Below are 22,029 nucleotides of genomic sequence, written 5' to 3' on the forward strand. Positions count from 1 at the left end.
TGTATTTATGAATATGTAGGATTTATTTTAATATTTATAGTTTGCATATTAAGTTTTATTAATTCTGTAATTTTCTTTTAGTTTTATTATAGTATAAGTAAAATTATAGCATTAATAAATATTGTAAAATAGCTTTTAATTTATGTTTTCAGTTGTGATTTTAGGTTTTAGTAATTTTGTGCTGATGGAAAATGACTTTATCATCTGTTCTAGAAGCTTCTTCTGTGTCTATATTCATGCTCATGTTGATACGAAGTGTCAAAACAAGTGTCAGACAAGAAATGTTTTTTCTGTTAGGCAGGGGTCCCATAAAAGGGAATGCAAGCAATATGCATCACAATTGGTTAATAAGAGAACATCGTGGTATAGTTTAGAATATAAAAGATAGGGACTAAGGGTTATTCTGTCACACACTCTGCAGATGCTCTGTGTGACTGTTTGACCTTCTCGTAAGAATAACTTGTTTCTTTGATACAGTTGCTTTCAGAGCCCTTATTCCTCACCATATACGTTTTTTAATTTTTTTTCTCATTTCCCCTTTTTTTTTTAAAATATAGCTTTAATTTTGTTTCAGTTTTAGTCATTTTAGTACTTTCACAAACCTACTTCAGTGAGTTGCCAGGGTACCATTTCTATAACAATTCAGCCTAAAACTATAATTATTTATTCACCTTTATTTTGCTGCAAACTTGTGACTCTTTCTTAAGTCGAACACATAGGACACTATTTAAAAATCTTGCTGCTTCTTTCCATACAATAAGTGTTTTTGCTGAAAATCTTCCCCTGCAGTCTGTATAGCCCGCAAATCTCATTTATGAGCTCCACAGCTCCCTTCTCCATTTACTCTCACGTATGGAAAAGAGCTTTTCCCAAACCTTGTGCACTAGAGTGACCTGTGATCTAAGAGTTACTTTCAAAAATTAAAGCTGTTAACAATACATCTGGAACAGATCAAGTAATGGCGCAGCCCAGTTTTCTTCATAGTTAAGAACAGTTGACCGCTGAAATACCCCACATATCAAATGAAATGCATCAGAGAATAAGCTACTAAATTAAAAATACAAAAGTAATAGAAAACCTTCTAAAGTAAACTCTTCAATAGATGAGCTCACTCAAGAAGTTATAACTTCATATAAAAGATTTATTCTTACTAAAACAAATGTTTTAGTACTTGGTGGCAATACAAAAACAGATGTACAAACATTAAGTACAGACAGATATGGCAACGAAAAGCCTCAAATCTGAACCTTATATGCCAGCATCAATGTTTAAAAATATTAAATATACACAGAAGAAGTGCTATTGTAAAGGTGAATGTGGATAATGATGTGACCATGTCCTTCATGTCATCTAACTGAGTTTGGGTCTTAAGTCGTTGAAGACGTTACATGGGTGCGGCCCCATCGCCTGTGAGGACAGTGGAGTTTGGTCTGAGTTGGAAAAAAAATAAAAAGCAGCCGGATTCAAAAGGTTTTGAACACTGCACCGGAGTTGATCAGCATTTGAGTTGAGGCATGTGTTACTCACACATGCCATTGGGAGCTCCAGAGTGCCGAGCACCCACGATCTGTCCAGGACCAGCACTGCCCACCGAATGACCTAAGGAGGACACAGAAACCAGTGTTATTAAGACTAATATGAGTGTGCATGAGACAAAAGCACTGACTGTGATTTACAGGAGAGTGTACCGTGGTGAAGAGGGTTGTATGCTGTACTACTGCTGCTCTGTGTAGCTCCTGTTGGTTGCTGCTGTTCTACATTCTGCCGTGCCTTCATCTCGGCATATTTCACCTGCTCCAGGTGGAAGTTCTGCCTCTCCGACAATAACTGCTGCCTCTGCTGCTCCAGCTACAACAGACAGATATCAAATGAAGTTCAAACACCCTGAAATCTTCATTTTAAAAAAGCAGTCAGCAGGATCTTTCTTGGTGTAAATAAAAAGACAAAATGAAACCATAGAGGTTTGGAACACCATGAGGGTGAGATAATGATAACACTTAAATTTTTTGGTGAACTATCCCTTTAAGAGATTACGCAAAACTCTATTAATTTCCAGAAATAAATCGATGGCAATTAAGATGCATGTCGACAAACACTCTTGCACTGAAAAATAATTTAGTGTGCTCTCAAAAGTTTCTTGGAGTGATGCCAGGTCTTGTTTGAACAAGGCACTCTAACTCACGGCCTCTTTTTCTCGATCCATAATGGTCTCCAGCTCTTCAAAGTGTCTCAGTTTGATCTCCAACTTTTTCATCTGAGTCTCAACCAGCAGAGCCACCAGAGATTTGATTTTCCTCTCTTCTACTGCAGCCAAGTGCTAGAGGGACATAAGAGGAAGAAGTGGAGTGAGTTCAGATGAATCACTATTTTTGTCACTATTAATGGTCACAGGAGCGGCTGCAAGGAAAGAGGTTTGACATCCACCTTTGCTTTGGTAGCTGCAGAGGCCAGTGCTGCAGCAGCAGCTGTGGAGATGTTTCCCTCCACCAGCTCAAGCTCCACCCTCCTCTTCATCACCTCCCCGTCCCCTTGGGTGAGGCCCATGTCAAAACTCTCCTCTGGAAAGATGAAGAAATACAGTAGGGATTGCATGACTATTTTTTTTCCTTGTTGTATAGAAAATAGTATACTTTGTGAGAAACAAAAATTATATAAGCATATAAACTACTGTTCAAAATATTTGGGGACAGTAATAAAAAAATAAAAAATTAGCATTACAGTTGTTTTCAACAATGTTAATATGAAATGTTTCTTGAGCACCAAATCCAAATATTAGAATTCTGAAGGATCATGCGACACTGAAGGCTGGAGTAAAGGCTGCTTAAAATTCATCATGAATACATTATGTTTGAAAAAATATCTAAAAATAGAAAAGTCATTTTAAATTGTAATAATAATTCACAATATTACTGTTTTACTGTAATATTTCTTAAATGCCGCCTTGGTGAGAATAAGAGACTTTTTGTTGCTAAAGTCACTGTCATAAATGATTTAGTTCACTTATAACATGCTTGGTGAAAGGTAAGTGCTACGGCCGGGTTAAACTTTTTGTAATCACATATATAGGTTTTTATACAAAAGCTAAAGGCACGGTGCATGGAGAAAATGCTAGGTAATCTGGGCATCACATGCATACAGAAAATGTGCACATTATGCATAACAAATTCCTTTCAAACATAGTCTGAATAGTACAGTAGTATACTATTTTGCCCACAGCTTTGGTTTACCTGAGCTGTCACACCAAGTGAAACTAACAATAAATATTTCACAATATAGCAGCACTGTGTTAAATCAATGTGAATCAATGCAGAAGATTTAATATGCAGAGAATCTGATCCTCTGACCTGCTGTGCTCTCTTCTCCCCTCTCTCCTTCACTCTCTTCTTTCTCCTCGTTCTTCACACGCTCTGCCAAGATGCTGTCACTCTCAAGCTACAACAGAAAGTACAGACTCAGTGGCAATCACACTTTGCTTGTTAAGATATGTGAATGAAGGTCATAAAATATCACAATGGATGATTATGTGTGTCTGAAGAAGGTTCTCATACCTTTTCATGCTGCTCATATTCAGTGTTCATCGTTTCTATACCACTCCCATCTAAAAAAAGAACTATGTGTTAATCATAATCCCAATATTTATCATAAACGTTATTATATAAAATTAGGTGTACAAAGGCCATATAAGACATTGATTAAATGACATTCAACATTATGAAACTTTTCTTTCACTAACTGCCCTCCTCTGGATGTTTCAAGTATGACCATTCAAATTATTCTTCAATGAATCTTAATACAGTGTTAACACACATGCCTATACAACAGTTTGGGTCAGTAAGCCTTTTTTAATGTTTATGAAAAAAATCATTGCATGCTAACCAAGGCTGTATTTATTGGGTTGAAAAATACAGTAAAAAACAGGAATATTGTGAAATATTACGAAAATGTACAATAAATTATCTCCTTTAATATATTTTACATGATCCTTAAAAAAAAAATCAATCTAATATGCTGATTTTGGTTGTCTGGTGAATATGCTTGTGGAAAGTGTGATTAGTATAATTTTTTTTCAGGATTCTTGATATATAGGAAGTTCAAAAGAACAGCATTTATTTGGAATAGAAATCTCTTGTAACATTTATACATGTCTTTATAATGAATCAACTTACTATAATGACTCAACTTACTGTATTAATTTCTTTGAAAAACAAAAAACTAATGTCAGGTAATTTGTTAAGCTAGGGGTTTTGTTTGTTAAGCTACTTTTTGTGCGCAAAAAAAAAAAAAATGCCGTTGTGAAGATTAAGTTTGAACCACTGGTGTCACATGGACTATTTTAATGATGACTTTGCAGCGTTTCTGTGCCTTGATCATGGTAAAACCCTTGCTGTCTATGGAGGGTCAGAGAGCTCTTGGATTTCATCAAGAATTTCTTAATTTGCATTCTGAAGAGGTCTTACAGGTTTGGAACGACATGAGGGTGAGTAATTAATGACAATTTTCATTTTTGGGTGAACTATCCCTTTAACATGCATTTAAAAAGTGAATTCAAAGGGAAAGTTTTTTTTTTTTTTTATCTTGCGACTACATAAATCCATTCAAAAAACATCACATATACAAAAAAGTGAGATGAGTACCAGTATTTTCTGAATGGTCAGGATCAAGTTCCGCAATGCTGCCCGTTTGGAGTGTGAAGGCCGGATCTAAATTATGCCGGAGTCGCTGTGTTTTGTGAAAGCTGGCACTGAATATCTCTGGTGGGGCCTCTTCTCTTGCTCTTGAGAATTCCTCTGAAAGACAGTTCAAACATTACATACATATTTTCTCATACTACACAAATCTTCAAATCAGCACACATACACTAACTCTTACCTAAAGCTGCCTTGGCGGCTGCAGAGGCCACTCGGGGGTCGACCACAGATGCAAGAAAAGCAACAGTGCTCATTACAGGGTTCCCTGACTGGCTGAAAGGGACAGGCTGATAGGCCAGAGGACCCATTGAGGCTTCAGAGTTCTCTAGGTATGGGTCCTCTATGGGCAACCGTAAGAAGTGAAGAATACAGTCGTCCTGTGTGCGACTGCCCACATGCTCTGACACCTTATTCCAGTCATCTTTATACATCTCCAAAGCCTGAAAAGAGAGACATGGAATACAAAAACAACAAATAATCATACCTACTTTCAGGCCAAGAACCCTTAGGGATAGAGAGATGGAGCAGGTACTCCATATTGCATACTGTATAAAATTAGGTGCTGCATTTTAAACCATTTTAAATCATTATTGCATAAAATGTACATCATTATTGTGATATACGTACAGAACCATATACTTTTCATTTTCTACACTATGTTTTATATTTACTATTTTTACATTTTCATCTAAAAATTCAATTCAAATACAAATTACAATACAAAATACATTTTAATGTAGGCTAGACAATTTAAAAAAATTAAAATGTAAAAAATGTAGCTGGATTCTCAACATTTATTTTGAGGCAAAAAAGTGTCATCATTATTGTTTGCTTGAGATAAATAAAAAAATAATAACTGCCAACCCCTGCAGTACCACTGCTGAAGGCTCCTGAGTACTAAAGCTTTCAAAATCTTGTTGACTGTTTGATTGGCTTACCTCCAAAAGTAAGAGTGTTTCCTGTTCTGTCCATTCTCTCCCTGCACTAGCGCCTTTACTCTAAAAGATAAAAGAAAGAAAGAAAAAAAAAAATCCAAGCACACAGTTTTCAGGTAGTTGATCTCAACATACAAATAGATTCTAAAATGTTTTGGTAAAACACTGCTCAAATGATGAATGCGTCAAACACTGTTTGTGGTTTTTACCTTTGGATGTTTCTTAGCATAAATATCAGTCCGCAGACCAAAGTTCTGCAGGTCAGATGGTTTTTCTCTCAATTTTTCTGGGAAATGCAACATATGCTGAGAAGCTGAAACTTCAAACACACACAAAAAAATCAAATTAATTAAAATATTTTATAATGATCGCTGAAATGTATAATTTTTCCAGGCAACTGACTGTTTTCAACTCAAATCAATATTTTATGTACCTTTATTTGACACTGTAAATAGGCAAGAAATGAAAGAGAAAAGGCCCAGTCTTCTGACATGAACAGCTGACTGTAATCTAATAACTGATCATTTAAAGCACGATTTGGTGTTTGGCAATGTAATGTCAACGCACTTCTGCATTACCTGTAAGGGTCTGTGCTGTAGTGGGACGAGTCCAGACGGTGTGTCTGTAAGAACATTAAAGTGTGGTGTTGGGGGTGGTCCCATGGGGAGGGGTCGACTTTCTGCATCTACCTGGTAGTTGATCAACCCCCACTGCTCCAAAAATGAATGAACCCTAAAATGCACATAAGCCGGTTTATAAATGACTTACAAATTATTTATGAACCGGTGTCAAATTAAGTGGGTACAAGTGAATATACACACCTTATAAGTGCACACACATCTCCTGTCAGGTTTCGTCTACAGGAGGTTGAGCTCAAATACTCCTGAGGGTTCAGCCGGTATGTATCAATCATAAAGTTGCGGTATGCAAGATATCTACAAACAAGATATGAACATGTTTATGTAGAGTTCAAGGATGATGAACCTGATACAAATAGTATTTTCATAAGCAACTAATTACACCCATTGAAGAACTCAGGCAGAGCTCGTCTCTCAATCTGATGAATACTAATGCACAAAACAAAAAAGCACTATTATTCCTCATAAAAATGATGAGTAAGAATAGTAAATGCCCACTTATGTTCAGAATGCCATCTGATGAAACTAATGAACCATACAAAACAAGACACTTAAACCACCAATTCCTCATAAAAATGATGAGTAAGAATAGTAAATGCCCACTTATGTTCAGACCACTATGCCTCAATTCTGACATCTATGTACCACAAAGCTGAGAATGTGAGTTGGCGTAATCTGGACACTTAAACCCTCACCAGTTGTAGTCGAACCAGGAGGCATAGGTGGGCACAATGATGTGATGCGTTTGCTCTGTGGCACTCTCCTCCCCCTCCATCCCACGGCCGAACTCCCTCTGCTCCTCCTCATCCTACACACACAATGGGTCAGAACTTAAATATTTAAAGCACATGGTAGATATTGTGAGCTGAGTTCCTTTAAACTAGGACTTGACTATAACTGGGTTCTGGATGTAGATTTTGTATTAGCTGGACAGAAGAAACCATGACAGAAAGGGATGAAACTTTTTTTGTTCACTATAAGAATAGAATTTAGAACAATGTTGCAGTATTCTGTCCTTTTGCTCTTTTCTGAAGGCATTCTTGGAAGGTTTTGGTCATGCACTTGGTATAAAGGTTTTGGGATGTAAAACATAAATTTTTGTTTAGCTAGACTGACTTACTCGGACACCAGAAAGCAGGTCTTCTTCCTGGTCATCTGAGAAAAACACATAGATATTCAAGATTATTACTGAAATACAAACAGATCATGATTCACTGAATAGTAACACAAACAAACTTACCTAAATCAGTCATAATCCCTCCTTTGACTGGAGTGTTTTCACTGTCTTTTTTCAGGTTCACTGTAGCCAATGATAATAAAAATAAATAATGTGTAACACTCCCAACATAAGCACTTAACACAGAAGAAAAAAAAAGAAACTTACCATTTTTAGGTAGAATGACCTCTTCCATGTTAGGGACAGGTGTGGGATCTTCCATGTCTTTAGTGAGGTCCTCCTCTGGCTCCGCTTCCTCTGGTTGACCACGCCTCTTATACACACCTAAGCTATTGGATTACACAAAATGAAATACATTAACAAGAAGCAAATGCAATTTTGTCTCAATCTACAAAGAATTTGATACACTCTTTCAGAGAAAAAAGCTACAGTGATTTCCAACATTAACCTTTCCTGCACTGGTAACAAAAAATGTCACATAACAGTGACCAAAAAAGTAGATTTAACCTTTTCTTTCCTCCTTTCTTCTTAGGCTCAGAAGAAGGTGGAGATGGGGAGCGTCGCCGCTTCTTTCCAGGTTTCTGTTCTTGTGAAAGAGAGAAAAATACAAAAAAAAATAAAAACAAAACTCCCTATCAACAGCAAATACAAACACATTTTTATGAACTGTTTTTTCAAAAATGCATGAAATTAGATAAACATACCTCTGTGCTTTGGTAGATACGCCGCCTGAAACTCATACTATTCCCATTCTCATCAATCTCATAATCTTCCTCATTCATCCACTCATTATATGTGTCTGTGTCAAGAACCCATTTAGCATTAACCTGAGAAAAGAAACATTTAAGTAGATATTCTTACTTTATATCACTTCAAATAAAAGCTCATCTCAATATTTAAAATTTCTAATCATTGGAACCCAACACAACAGATAAAACAACATGGAAAGATGTGTGTGGAACTCAGTGTATCAATACTAAAATGATTTTTTCACCTTCCGGCACCTGTCTGGATTGGGAGGTTCCTCTACTTCTCCAGCTACATCACTTGCTGATATAAGTGAGTCATAACTGAAAAAATAAAGTATAAAATCATATATTGTATACAGAGCGAAATGTAGCATTTACTAATCCAAACATTTAGAGCACATGTGCAAATGTGGGTGTGATGTATTCTCTACCTGTCTGGACACATGCCCCAATGCACCATCACTTGTCGATCCAATCGCATTACTGGTCTAAGCCACTCTTGGAAAAGACCAAACAGTGAACATTTAACACACAGATGTGAACTTTTCCACAAATATACAAGAGGAGCGGACTGAAAAGATACACAAAATTAAAACACACCTTCATCTGCTGTGGAGGGGGATGGGTATATTTGGTGGGAGGCTTGGGACTTCTCCTCTGTCACTGTGCCCTGAAAATGCAAGCAAAAAAGTTCTGTATATACAAATCGATAATGCATATATAGGGATGTAGACAAGCAATCAACTAGGTTTTATTTTCCACTAATTAATTTTACTTTACAGAAAGCCCGATTATTAACAGGTTTTCACAATAAATATGGAGGAAAAGGGTTTTCAGTTTTTTTAATTGTGTTTTTATTAATGCATATACTTTATTTATTCTAAATATTTATGCTAAATAAAAAGCATTGGATGAAATTAGCTCAGAAAGACTTTTTAATGTGTTTGAGTACTTGACTACAAAATTCCTCTAAATGCCCATCTGAAGTGTCTAGTGTGTATTGGATACATTTCCCCATTTCTTTGGTTCTTTTATTATGCCACTGACCTGGTGTCGCACAACAATGTCTTTGAGTTTAAGAGCTTGCTTCTGCTCAAGATCAGGAGACAGGTACACCACAGGTCTGCTTAATAAGTTATTCTAGCACAAACAAAACACAGGTCAGATACTGCATCACTCATACACATGCTCAAGATCTTTGTCTTCACAAAAGATCTAAGCGCAAATACCTGTGTCAGAGCTTTCTCCACAGATAAGAACATTTCCACATTGCGATCCATTCTGGATGGGTTCTGAAGATCAAAGCGTCTCCTTTAATTAAAAATAAAAAAATCACAGAGTTTCACATTTACTCTAAGCGGCAGGCAGTATGATGACCAAAATCTTACATCATGGTATAAGCAACTTTAATATCATTAGATTGTATTTAAAATCATTCATATATACACTACCGTTTAAAAGCTTGAGGTCAGTAAGGTTTTTTTTTAATTCAGCAATGATGCATTAAAGGGGTCATATGATGCGATTTCAAATTTTCCTTTCTCTTTGGAGTGTTACAAGCTCTTGGTGAATAAAGAAGATCTTTGAAGTTGCAAAGACTAAAGTCTCAAATCCAAAGAGATATTCTTTATAAAAGTTAACACTCGTCCACGTCCCCCTGAAACGGCTCGTTCTAACATGCCCCCACATCTCTACGTCAGTATGTGGGAAGATTTGCATAATGCGGCCAGATGTTCACGCAAAGAAAGAAGGCGTAACTTTTATTCTCATTGAAGTATTGTTGTTGCTGCTGCCGCCATGTCGTATAGACGCTGTGTGTTTCACTGTGAAAGTGAAACTACTTTGTTTGGCCTTCCAAAAGAGGACGAGATCCGCTTCATCATGCCTGGAGCTGATCCGTGCTGGTCGCTGAGGAAATACATCAACTTTGCACTGTGGATCGCTGAATCGGCTTTCACTGGGGACGAAGCAGCGTCCAGCCCCTGCTCACTCAAGGCCGCGGTGTGTGACGCTGTTTCGTTGAGAAAGTGAAACTACTTTGTTTTTGCCTTCCAAAAGAAAACACGACTAGAAATCATGCTTATATCACATTTATAATGGGTTTTATGTTTATGTCTCATCGCTCCGGCCTGACAAGTCATCACAATATGTTAAGAGGCGTAACATTTCCGTCACACGCTTGAGGCATTCGGCCAAACACAATGCGCTGGACAGCTGGCCAATCACAGCACACCTCGCTTTTCAGAGAGATGAGCCTTGTAAAAATCGTCACGTTTCAGAAGGCGGGGCATAGAGGAGAAACAATAATGTACATTATGTAGAAAACGTTGTTTTTTTTACCTTAAACCGCATAAACACATTTCATTACACCAAATACACCAAATAATGTTTTTTTTAGCAGCATCATATGACCCCTTTAAATTGATCAAAAGTGGCAGCAAAGACATTTACAATGCTACAAAAGATTTGCTGTTCTTTAGAAATTTAATTTCCACAAAAATATTGAGCAGCAAATCTCTTTTCAACATTGATAATAAGAAATGTTTCTTGAGCAAAAAAAAAAATCGGCATATTAGAATGATTTCTGAAGAATCATGTGACACTGAAAACTGGAGTGATGACTGCTGAAAATTCAGCTTTGTCATCACAGGATAAAATATAACACCACTAGAAAAAGTTATTTGAAATTATAATTATATTGTAGTAATATTTAACAATATTACCATTCTTACTGAATTTTTGATCAAATAAACACAGCCTTAGTGACTTTCAAAGCCATAGCAAAAATCTTTTGACCTGCAAGTTTACATTCACTTTAGACACGACTGGTATCCGATATGCATTTACATTAATTCCTGCCCATCAGTGATCACTTTACTATGCACATGGTAAGCCCTTAGGTTTTGAATGGCCATGCTATTAAAATTATTTATACAATTCACATCAAGAAGACATTATTAAGTCATGGACAACATAACTTTGAATGGTAAAGTATATATAAATTTGATAGACATAAACTCAAAACTTACACAACCAATTAATGATAGGTAAACAAAAAATGGCATGTAGCATTATTTAGCATTAATACTAACCAGCCCTGTTCTGTCTTGAACTTGTACACTGATCCCAGAATATGGCAGAGAGCACCGCCTGGCCTTAGGTCCTGAAAACACTTTGCCTGTGGACAAAGAAACAAGGATCAAACGACTGATGACTCATAATTCTGCAAAACTAGGTTTCATGCTACGACTGATCTGGGTGTTGTGGGGTTAACTATCTCCTTGACTCCATCAAAAAGGCAAGAAATGGAAAGATATGTACTTAAATCTACAGGAATAGAGAGAGGTGATCATGCATGGTTTGCCAGAGAAAGAAGTGGAAAAGCAGCTACTCACTGGGAGTTTTGTAAAGCTTGGGTTATTTGCTCGACGGCCAAATGAATCTTCCTGAAACTGCAGCAGTTGGATGACCAGCCCAGACAGAGACTTGCTGGAGGGAGCATCAGTCTGTACATACTTAAGGGGAAGAAAAAAAAATTATTTTTAAAGTTGCACAACAAATTGCAAAGAGGCCTATACCCTTAGAGTGTTTAATAGCTTTCGCTACAATAGATTTAGCTATATACTGTACTGGTACTATTGAATGGTTTTCTCATTCAAACAGTTTAAGACTTTAAATGCACCAATGTTTATGTTACCTACACAGTGGGTAGTGAACAGGGATGGCATGGCACTGAGAAGGGGGTGTGTCAGTCAGGTCGTGTAAACAAACACCTTTGACCACAAACCTGTTTCTGCAAACTTACAGCTGCTAGCATGCTGCTAACATAAACAATTACTTACACCGCCTCGTATGGAAACTACAAATACTGACTCAAAAAGTGGAGTTGTGTGGTTAAAGTTATGTTTATATCAAACGTTACCGCTAAAATGAACACAGAATGAAGGTTGTCACTTCTGTCCTGTCATTTAGGTTGAGACCGTGTTCTGTGGAGTTAGCTGTTCATTTCTATATTATACGAGGCGAGGCAAACAGACCAAATACTACCACATAAAAGAGATTTTTGCAGTTTGATACGATAATAAGAATCACACAATCACAAAAATATCAAGTCAACCAGAGCTGACTGTAAAGAAATTTAAAAGAAGCTTCCAGGAACCACATCATATGTGGGGTCCCCGGCTATTTAGCTCGCGAACCTTTTTATAATGCTTTCCAATCCAGATGCGAACCGTCTCCAACTGAGAGATTATTTCCGGGCTTTCCCAGAATTTACAGCACGGTCCACCGTCCATTCTTCGGCTCAATGAAGCGCTACAACCGGCTTGACTCGTCGTACATCCAGCAGCGGAGCCCAGCGCTTGTGTAGCCATTGTTACATGCTAATTAGCCTTCGCTACCCCAGAATGACTGCAGACTCCACAGCGCCTCTAGCGGTGAAGCCAAAAAAGGCGCCAACGGCATACTACACACAGTACATACTGCATACTGCATACTGACCATTATTTTGTCAGATTAGTACATAAAGTAGAAGAAAACAATAAACCAAAAATCTGTTGGATATTTAAGTTTAGGATGGCAAAACATTAGTTCAGCAGTCATACTCAACTTTCAACATCGCCACTAAATTTTAACGCTGAAATTAAACGATATGAATTAATCATATGGCCATAGGGGCTGGGAGGTGAATCAATTAAATATATATATATATATATATATATATATATATATATATATATATATATATATATATACACACAATATTTTTATTCATATTTCTTTTTAATTGCTTAATTACTGTTTTCTTCATAATTTTGTATGTTTGCTTCATAATTGCTTTAAAAAGGTCCATAATAGAACAAATCATGTTTTTTTTGTCCTCGTTGTTAAGAATGTCGAAATGCAGTTGCCCTTGAACACTAATTTTTCATCCCAGACTTTCAGACAAGTGCTGTGTCCTTAACTCAAATGCTAAACGGATTAAGAGCGTTATATCTTTAAATCTATCGTTATTTTCAATACCACGCGCAATTAAGCTCAACCCAGGGCATGTGACAAACGAAAAATGTGAATTAGTTTTTGAAATACCCCTAATTCTTTATCGAAGGTTGGGCCAGTGAATGGCGCATGCTCAGTGCGAACAGGGAGTGTTGGAGACAGCCAACAGTGCAGGGAAAGGCAAGACGGGTGAAAAGAGAAGCCCGTCTTCCTTTCGAAAAGGAAAAAAATACGTTACCGGAGCTTCGTTGTATGTCCTCGTTTCACACCCGGCCATGCCAACGACACAGCGATGTATTATTACTGCAATCGGAATAAAATGAGCGCTAGTGCAGCCGGGCCTGGAGTGGAGAGTTGCGGGGCCGGGTGTCCGCATAGCGCCAGCCGCTGCTGCGGGGGAGGAGGCTGCGGTGAGCCCGTCAGCGGTGACGGAAGCTCGGCCGCTGCGGCTACAGCCACCAGCGCTGCCCCAGTGCGGAGCTCAGACAGGGAGAGCAGCGTAGCCGAGGCCCAGGCGTTCCGCGAATGGGACGATGCCTCCTCCGGCGATGCGGATCTGGCCCAGAAAATGAACGAGGGGGGATTTTTTACGAACGGCGCTGCCGATATCACACGGGAGGGAGACGAATGCGCGGATTCGGGGGAATACGGCGGAGGACGCGGGCGTTTCTGTAGACAAAGCACTGGAGCGGGCGAGGACAACACCATTAATATTGATCACGAAGGAGCTGGTTTGCTGCATTTCACGAGCGCTACGACAAGAAGGCACGAGCGCAGAGCGAGCGCGAAACTGCCGCCGGTGCGCACCGCGAGAGTCCGACGCGGACACACAGCGCACGCCGAGACCGAGATGATGACAGCCGTTGCAAGGTGTGGCCACGGGAATCCCGAGCCCGCGGTCATCAAGCGCCGGGGATGCAGTTTCACCCGAGCCACCAAGAAGGTGTGTTTCTTGGACGCCGCGGCCCGCGTTGGTTCCAATGGTGAAGCTCACGGGAAGGGCTCCGCGAGCACTGCCGAGACTTTCAGGCGCACTTCCTTACGGCGTATCCACAGTGCAAACACGACCGGGGCCCAAAAAATGAATTTCGCAGCGTGCCCGCCTGATGAAAGTGCCCAGCTGCCACCATGCAGGACACCGAAGGGGCGCGTCAGACTTTACAGGGTGCGCTCCTTTCTTTCCAGCTCTGCCAACCATAACAACGGGGTCAGCAGAAACGGGCCCCCTCACAATAACCTCCCACCGCAACCATCCTTCCAAGACGAGCCTGACTTTCGTGATTGCGTAAAAAAGCCCCTGTGTGCCCTCTCCATCACTTCTTCTCAGTCTGAGAGTGGGCCTCCTGACAGGACAGAGCCAGAGCCACATAAGTGTGACCGTACAGGTGTGGGCATTGATGAACAGGGGACTGAGGGCCCCAGCACGGAGCAAATAGAGGCGGTGAGGGGTGAAGCCAAACGCAGGCAGGCAGAGCTGGAGGGTCGGACCGACCACCTCTGGAGGCGCCTGCAGGCCGTACAAGTGAAGCAGGTGGAGAGGCATGTCACGCAGCAGCTGCATGGCCTATACAGGAGCCTGGGGTTGAGCTGCACCAGAAGGCCCAGTGCTGCATCCAGAAACTCGGCCGAGCTGAGCAGGCTGGCGTGCAGCTGCAGCGAGATCCTCCGGTCTGCAGAGAGCACCCTGGACTCGGACCACACAGCCAGCAGCTCTGGCGGTGACAGCGACAGTGAGGAAGATGAGGGATTGGAGAGAGGGGGTCGTCGCTTTAGACCGCTGCCAATAAAATCAATGTAAGCTTTTCACACTATATGCTTAACCCCAGGTTAAGATCTCTTAACCCTGAGTTAAGGAATGTTTTTCTCCTTAATGAGATGCCAAAGATAAAAAAAAAAAAGCCCAGGTACAAGATGGAACAAGATAACCGAGGGTTGAAGGGATAGTTCAGCCAAAAAATGAACATTGTGCTCATTTACTCACCCTCATGTCCTTCCAAACCTGTATGACTTACTTTCTTCTGTGACGAAAGAATATATTTTAAAGAATGTTTATACCCAAACAGGTTTGGTTCCCATTGGCTTCTACTGTATAGAACAAAATACTCAAAGTCAATGGGAACTGAAACTGTATGGTTCTAAACATTCTTCAAAATAAATTCTTTTTTGTTCACAGAAAAAATAAATGCATACAGAAACACGATGAGAGTGAGTAAATTGTCAAATTTCATTGGGGGTGGGGGAATATTGCTTTAAAAATGACCCTTTTATAGCAGTTTAAAATGTTAAGTGCTCAGCCTGCTGAAGCTTCATTCTCAATTCTTTTAGGACCTTTAAATCGGTCCACTAGGGTTGAATAAACCATATACTTTTTCTCTTAAAAATAAAGGTTCTTTATTGGCATTTATGGTTCCATGAAGATACTTTAACTTCCATGGAAACTTACCAATGCACAAAAGATTCTTTATAGTGTAAAGGGTTCTTAGGATTATTAATTGATCTTCATAATAAGGAGAAGCGTGGATATTTTAAGAACTAGTCACTGAAAGGTTCTTTGGGGAGCCTGAAATGGTTCTGTGGCACCACATCAGAAACACCCTTTTAGAACTTTTTTTTTTTAAGAGTCATGAATGCATGTTGAATTGGACAAAAATGTCATTAATGTAATATGTGAAAAAAAAAAAAAATCTTTATATTTACATCACATTGTTTTATGCATATACTCAGTATTTAGTTTCTTCTCTTTCAGTGTCACTGGGAAAGAATGGCAGTGGGCGGAGAGCAGGGCGTGGCTTGGCAGCAGGTGGGTGTGGCTGCAGACTCAAGTATCGGAGCTTGAGTATCGGATCCGTGCGCTCACAGAGCTTTACACACATCTTCGACAGGGAAAGGTATTCTGCGTGTCCATGTGTGTATTTTCAGGGTATTATGGGTGGATGGTTTCATCTGTATCTTTTATGTTTCGTCCAGGTGCAGTCCACTTACTCTGTCCCTGACACGCCCCTCAGAGCATCAAACCCCTCCCCCGCATCACACAACTGCAAGTAAGTGGATGATTTAGCTTGCATGCAAACACAAACTGGTCAATTTTTGGATTTGACATTTAATGTACTATTGCACTACCCCCTAGGATGTCCTCTGCTGGTGATCTTAACAGGAAGTGGCAGACAGAAGACACCACCGCTCCGCAAACAGTGCCCTGTCCACCTTCTTCTGCCGCACGGGTTCGACCGCTACTTCGGCAGCGGCATCACAGACTCGTTCACCTGGAAGATTGCACAGTGCTGGGGTCAAAGGTGAAAGTCTCAGAGTTGACCTTGCTGCTTCTTTTCTGTAATGCAGAGTAACTTTTTTATTATTATTGGCTGCTCTTCATGTTTAATTATGCCTTGAAGGGAGGATTAAATAAAAATCAGGAATCACAATAATGAGTTTGTGAATTTATGTGTCCCTCTCAGGCGGTTTCGTTACAGTGCTGGTGTGAGCCACCAGCTGTGTGTGTGTTATGTGGTGGTGCTCCTCCTCGCTCCCCGTCAGAGAAGGAGAAAGGTCTGTGGATGCGTCAGACCTGGCTCGATATGTCCGTTCACCCTTTCCTCTCAATGCCATCAGGTGAGATTTGTATATTCTCTCTGTATAATCTCAAGATTATTTGTTTTCTTTGTAAGCACATAATTGTGTATATTTAGCTTGTATTTCAACAGTACAAACTGTACAAGGCTGTTTAAATGTTCCTTTTATGTTGATGTCCTTGAAAGTAACCTTGAAAGTTATCCCCCTGTGTGGCTTTCACATTACAATGGTGCGGAAATTTGTCAAATTATTTTTTTTAATTTATATATTGAATATAATACATTTATTGAGTATGTTTATTTATTCAAAAATGCATTTATTTGTATTATAAATATATAATATAAAAACAATGCAAAATAATAAATATATATATATATATATATATATATATATATATATATATAAGTAAATATATAACTATAATTTTACTTTAATATAATTATATAATTAGATTATATATATATATATATATATATATATATATATATATATATATATAAATATAAATGTGGCTTTGTAAGTGTCCTTATACTTTTTGGGGCCACTGTGGATGAAATGTGTGGAAAATATTCATTACAGTCACATTTACTTTTTACCTTAATGCTTTGAATTTCCTCTACTGCAGATTCACCCCTTGCACTGCATTGTGGGATACGCCCGCTGGCCGGGCACCATTCTCATAATTCACTACAGTGGACAGACATGTCATCGGCGTCCTCTTGGCCGGGGAGGCGGGGCCAGGGACGAGTTGGGAGAGTGAGGAGGAGACTAGTTTGTCCTCGTCCTCCCAATACACTGCCTCCTTTATTTAACACACCTGGTGGGTGAAATATATATTGTCTATTATATTAGCACACACACATAAACAGAGTATATACTGTATTACACAACCATTTAAATATTTGGGGTTAGTAAGATATTTTTTAATTGTTTTAAAAAAGTAAATACTTTCATTCAGAGTAAAGACATTTATAGTGTTACAATTATGAATGCTGTTCTTCTGAACTTCCTGTTCATCCGAGAATCATCCAAGAATTTGTCGAAACAGCCTTGTTGAGCATGAGAGACACTTCAAAAAGATAATTATTTTTACCATTTTCAAAAATGTAAAAAAATTGCTTTTGTAGGTGGTTCTGGGTGCAGAAGCCAGAGGGGTGTGATTATTCCCAGTTATCTTCATCCACGAGCTCCAGATTTGCCAATTCTTCCGGCAACACCCCTAACAACAGACACACCCACTCAGGTACATCTGGTTAAAAAAAGCAGAATGTCAGCAGCTCACAATTCTATATGTTGTGGATTCCTCTTAAATCTCTCTCTTGTTCCTCAGCCTTTGAGAAGGAGAAGAGCAGAAAGCTCATTTGACATCGACAACCTGGTGATGCCTTTGGGCCTGGCTGGACTAGGAGCACGAGTACAAAGACTACAATACAAGGAAATTATCACACCAAGGTACGAATAATGCACCCTGACCCCCAAAACCACTACACCGAATATGCACTCACTCATAAATATTACAAGAAGAATGAGCGAACATAACGAACATTTAGCTTTGATGAGTCGGACTTCCTGTGGTCCTTCTGTCAGATTGGTTTCAGCTTTGGTTTCAAGTAATTTCCCATTAATTATTCAAACACAGTGCCAAGTATCCACTGTTTCCTTGTGTCCCATCGTTTATAAAGTACTACAGGTACATTCCAAACTGGAGCCAGTCTGGCAACATCAACATACAGTGTATTTACATTATATTATAAGGAAGCTTAAAAAGTGACAACAGTGTACTAGCACACTGCTATGGGTTTCCTGTAGTGATACTGATAACTTGAGAGCAGGATCACTGATGGCTTTATATATAAGAATACCAGATGTACACAACTGCTGAGAGCAAATTACTAAATTAACTATTATTGTACACTGCATACTTAAAATTCAGTAATACATTTTAAAACATTTTTTTGTTCTTTGTTGACGTGGCATTTAGAAGATTTGGTACGTGTGAGAATGAGAAACTGTCATGTCTGTTAATTGGCCAAGCCAGCAGGTTTTTGGCTGATGCTGATAGTCTTAAACTGTTGGCTGATATATTAGTCTAGCATGTCATTGTGTGTCCTATGCCATTTGTTTAGTTGGAGGGAGCTGGACTCTCTCTCGGGGGTCTCTAGAAACCAGGAAGGGGCATATGCCCTGTCGTTCAATTACAATAACATACAGCACCAGCCCAATGGGGAAGGACTGGACATTGAGGAGGAGGAGGTGTGTATACCTTTTTTTTTTTTTTTTTTTATTAAGACACATGGTATTTTGTCTATTGATTTTCTCGACCATTCAATGCATAGGTGGAGGATCTCTCTGACGCTGTGTTTCTGAGCCGCCATGCAGTGTGTGAGAGCAGAGAGAGGAGTCGGTGGGGGAGCTGGGCTCGCAGACATCGCCGGGGCAGGTGAGAGAAATCTGTGTGTGAAATAGTGGCATATGTGATGGAGAACATTTAAACGGGTGTCAGAATAATGTTTTTCAACAACAGGGATCGATTTGTAATTAAAAATTTCCAAATGCTGCTTATTTGTAACATATGTGTTAGAGCTGGCTTAGCTTTTAGGGCACATTTCCCAACATATTAAGCCATAAGGGCTTATAAGGATGATAAAAATTCAGAAAATAAATAAAATATAAAATGACATAAAAGAAAACAACAAAGAATACAAAATAAAATATAAAAATAACATTTAAATAAATGAATATTTAAATAGAATTAATGCATTTTATTCAACAAAGATGCATTAAATTGATTTGGCAGTAAAGATGTATAATATTACAAAATAATTTTATTTTAAATAAATGCTGTTCTTTTGAACTTTCTATTCAAAGAATCCTTAAAAATTAAGGAGGCTGCTGAAATTCAGCTTTGCCATCACATGAATACATTATATTTTAAAATATATCAAAACAGAAAATGGTTATTTTAAAAATAAACAATAATATTTCATAATATTACTGTTTTACTGTATTTTTGATCAAATACATGCAGCCTTGGTGTGCAATCTTTCAGGTACCATAATAAAATCTTACAGACCCCAAATTTCTGCATTAGAAGTTAGTAGTAGATTGTATTTATGGTTAATATCACATCACGACTTTTACATAAAATAACATGTTGACAAATAACTTATACATGTACTTTTTTCAACATGTAGGTTAAAATTGACATGTATAAAGGATAGCTTGGTACTGAAGCTTACACATACGCACCTATTTCATGCACTCTCTCGATTAATATGTGGCCATAAAACAGTGGGTAGTTTTAAAATAGTTTTAGTGAAGTATAGCATGTCAAACTGCAGGACGCTGCTTGAAATTTCATTCTCTGCTTGACTTCCTCTCTCAGATCTTCTTCCTCCTTCCATGGGGATGGGAAGAGCTCCAGGGGATTGGAGCAGACACCTGGCTCTCCAGATTCCAGGCAAAGTCATTTTGCAGAAGGAGACGGCTCGCCACGCAGCCCCTTCTGTACTGGAGCAGACGATCCCTTCAGCCAGGCTGAGGATGAACAGCAGGTGTGTGTGTGAGAGGAAGAGGACTTCACATTCTGTTCAACTTCATTATTGCTGTAACCATGGCAATTATTTAGTTGGAAGAACATCCTGTAGTTCAAAAAGTCTGCAGTTTTCTATTTCTCCATGAATCATTAAATCTTGAGTCTTCTTTTGGGGGTTGTTTGTAAATCCTGAAAGATATATATACTTAATATTCTTTACATTGTGAGAGAATAGGAACGCATATAATAAACCCCGGTGTTTTAGAGTTTAATAACTTCAGTGAATCATCATCTTCTACATTTGCAGGCTGTGCTGCCATGGGAACGCCGGTCGTTCCCCTTGCAGGAGTCAGAACTTAAGTGGCTGCAGGAGGAGGAAGAGGCGGAGCCCGACGAGGACCCGTGCACCTCCAGCGGCCGCAGCCAAAGCACGGACTCGGGCATCTCTGTGGGCAGCCTGGAACTCTCCCCGAGGACCCCTCAACCCCCTCAGCAGCACTCAGGCACAGAGCGAGCCACCCCTCACACACTGTCCTGCACACCAGCCACCCCGACAACAGTCTCTACAGCTCAGGATTCTCCCAAACTTCCTCTTTCCTTATACTCATCCTCTCCGTTATCATAGCGCATCATTTGTCCAGCCGTTTTTCTGCTCTAATACAAAAACAAAACCACATGTCCCAATGCCACTGACCCTGTCAACCTATTTATCTAACCATGAGCACCTTGTGTCCTCGTTCCCTGAACCCTCTGGAGCCTTACATAAACACAGAGCCTATTATTTATAATCATTTGCCCAATAACAAGTGCATCTCCACTAACAGCCCAGTTTCCCCAGTGAGCATCTCTGGTCCTTCCTTATACATCCTTTCAACTCTTCTTCATCAGCCTGCCCCCGATACAGCTGCCGTTCAATCTGACGCTACTGTAATGAACAGATGGTGTCTGTTTTTCCGTTGTTTATTCATTTTTTGGACCTGTCTAAAGCTTTTTCTCCAGCTATGTCAGTCAGTCATTTTGCTTTTTAGTTAAATTATTGTGTTTAAAGCTCTATGCTGTTTTCACAGATCAAGATGTTACGCCAACAAAGGGCGAGCCCAAATTAAAAGCTCTTGGTTATTGATCTCCATACAAAGGCACTACATATTACCCTTATTTTCTGTGATTTAGTTACCTTATTCATGTGTTGTATTGTATGTATTCCGCAGAGATGTATGCATACTGCCGAAGAATCATAGCATTTAAAGTCTGTTACATGCTCTCTGGACGCTACCTGTGTCTTTCCTCCTTCCTTTTGAACACAAGAAGTATATTTTGATTTCCATATTACATGCTATGTGTGTGCGTGTTTGTGTATATTATGTTAAAGGAAGAGTGGTAGTTCTTGTGTTGATCAGAGAGTATGTATGTGTGTGTGATTTAGACAGGTCTGCTGTACTGCTGCATTAGGGGGTAGCGTTGGTGAATAAAAACATCATTTTGTAGAAACACAACAAAACATGAGAAGATAGAAGTAAATGGAAGTTCTATTTGAAGCGCACATGATGCTCTCAAAGCAATGACGTAATAAAAGGAATAAACACATAAATGAGAACTACTTTTGCTTGATGCTTATTTACTTTACTCATTTATTATTTATGTCGCTGTATCAAAGCACATTTCAGCCACATAACACAAAAATCATGCTTTGGTAAATCATAATTATGAGATAAAAAGTTGACGTAAGTTTTTCATTTTTT

General features: G+C 39.1%; 2 protein-coding genes across 2 annotated transcripts; one reads left to right on the forward strand and one right to left on the reverse strand.

The window, feature by feature from the left end:
- Positions 1-1,123: 1,123 nt before the first annotated feature.
- LOC109111805 (SWI/SNF complex subunit SMARCC1-like) lies at positions 1,124-12,734 on the reverse strand. Its single transcript, XM_042744717.1, is given in 27 exon segments — positions 1,124-1,430; positions 1,528-1,599; positions 1,689-1,848; positions 2,183-2,317; positions 2,425-2,558; positions 3,345-3,432; positions 3,549-3,598; positions 4,635-4,787; positions 4,870-5,128; positions 5,627-5,686; positions 5,833-5,943; positions 6,202-6,355; positions 6,445-6,690; positions 6,957-7,069; positions 7,382-7,416; positions 7,502-7,561; positions 7,646-7,767; positions 7,946-8,019; positions 8,143-8,265; positions 8,433-8,508; positions 8,619-8,688; positions 8,788-8,857; positions 9,235-9,327; positions 9,417-9,498; positions 11,280-11,365; positions 11,583-11,702; positions 12,387-12,734. Coding segments are annotated over 27 exon segments (3,000 nt in total). The 5' UTR covers positions 12,561-12,734; the 3' UTR covers positions 1,124-1,350.
- Positions 12,735-13,156: 422 nt separating this feature from the next.
- Positions 13,157-21,884, forward strand: LOC109111799 (KAT8 regulatory NSL complex subunit 1-like). The gene is made up of 12 exons (XM_042744716.1): positions 13,157-14,979; positions 15,932-16,073; positions 16,153-16,226; positions 16,313-16,478; positions 16,641-16,794; positions 17,381-17,575; positions 17,883-17,998; positions 18,086-18,207; positions 18,882-19,008; positions 19,092-19,195; positions 20,141-20,309; positions 20,598-21,884. The coding sequence occupies exons 1-12, from the start codon at positions 13,478-13,480 to the stop codon at positions 20,913-20,915; spliced, it is 3,189 nt and encodes a 1,062-aa protein (XP_042600650.1). The 5' UTR covers positions 13,157-13,477; the 3' UTR covers positions 20,916-21,884.
- The last annotated feature ends 145 nt before the right edge of the window (positions 21,885-22,029 follow it).

Source organism: Cyprinus carpio, chromosome B19, assembly GCF_018340385.1.
Source record: "Cyprinus carpio isolate SPL01 chromosome B19, ASM1834038v1, whole genome shotgun sequence".
Lineage (NCBI taxonomy): Eukaryota > Metazoa > Chordata > Actinopteri > Cypriniformes > Cyprinidae > Cyprinus > Cyprinus carpio.

Coding starts and splice junctions, on each gene's coding strand:
- LOC109111799 (XM_042744716.1), top strand. CDS start 13,478: ATGTATTATTACTGCAATCGGAATAAAATGAGCGCTAGTGCAGCCGGG. Junction 19,009..19,091: donor TGGACATTGAGGAGGAGGAG/GTGTGTATACCT, acceptor TTCAATGCATAG/GTGGAGGATCTCTCTGACGC. Junction 20,310..20,597: donor AGGCTGAGGATGAACAGCAG/GTGTGTGTGTGA, acceptor CTACATTTGCAG/GCTGTGCTGCCATGGGAACG.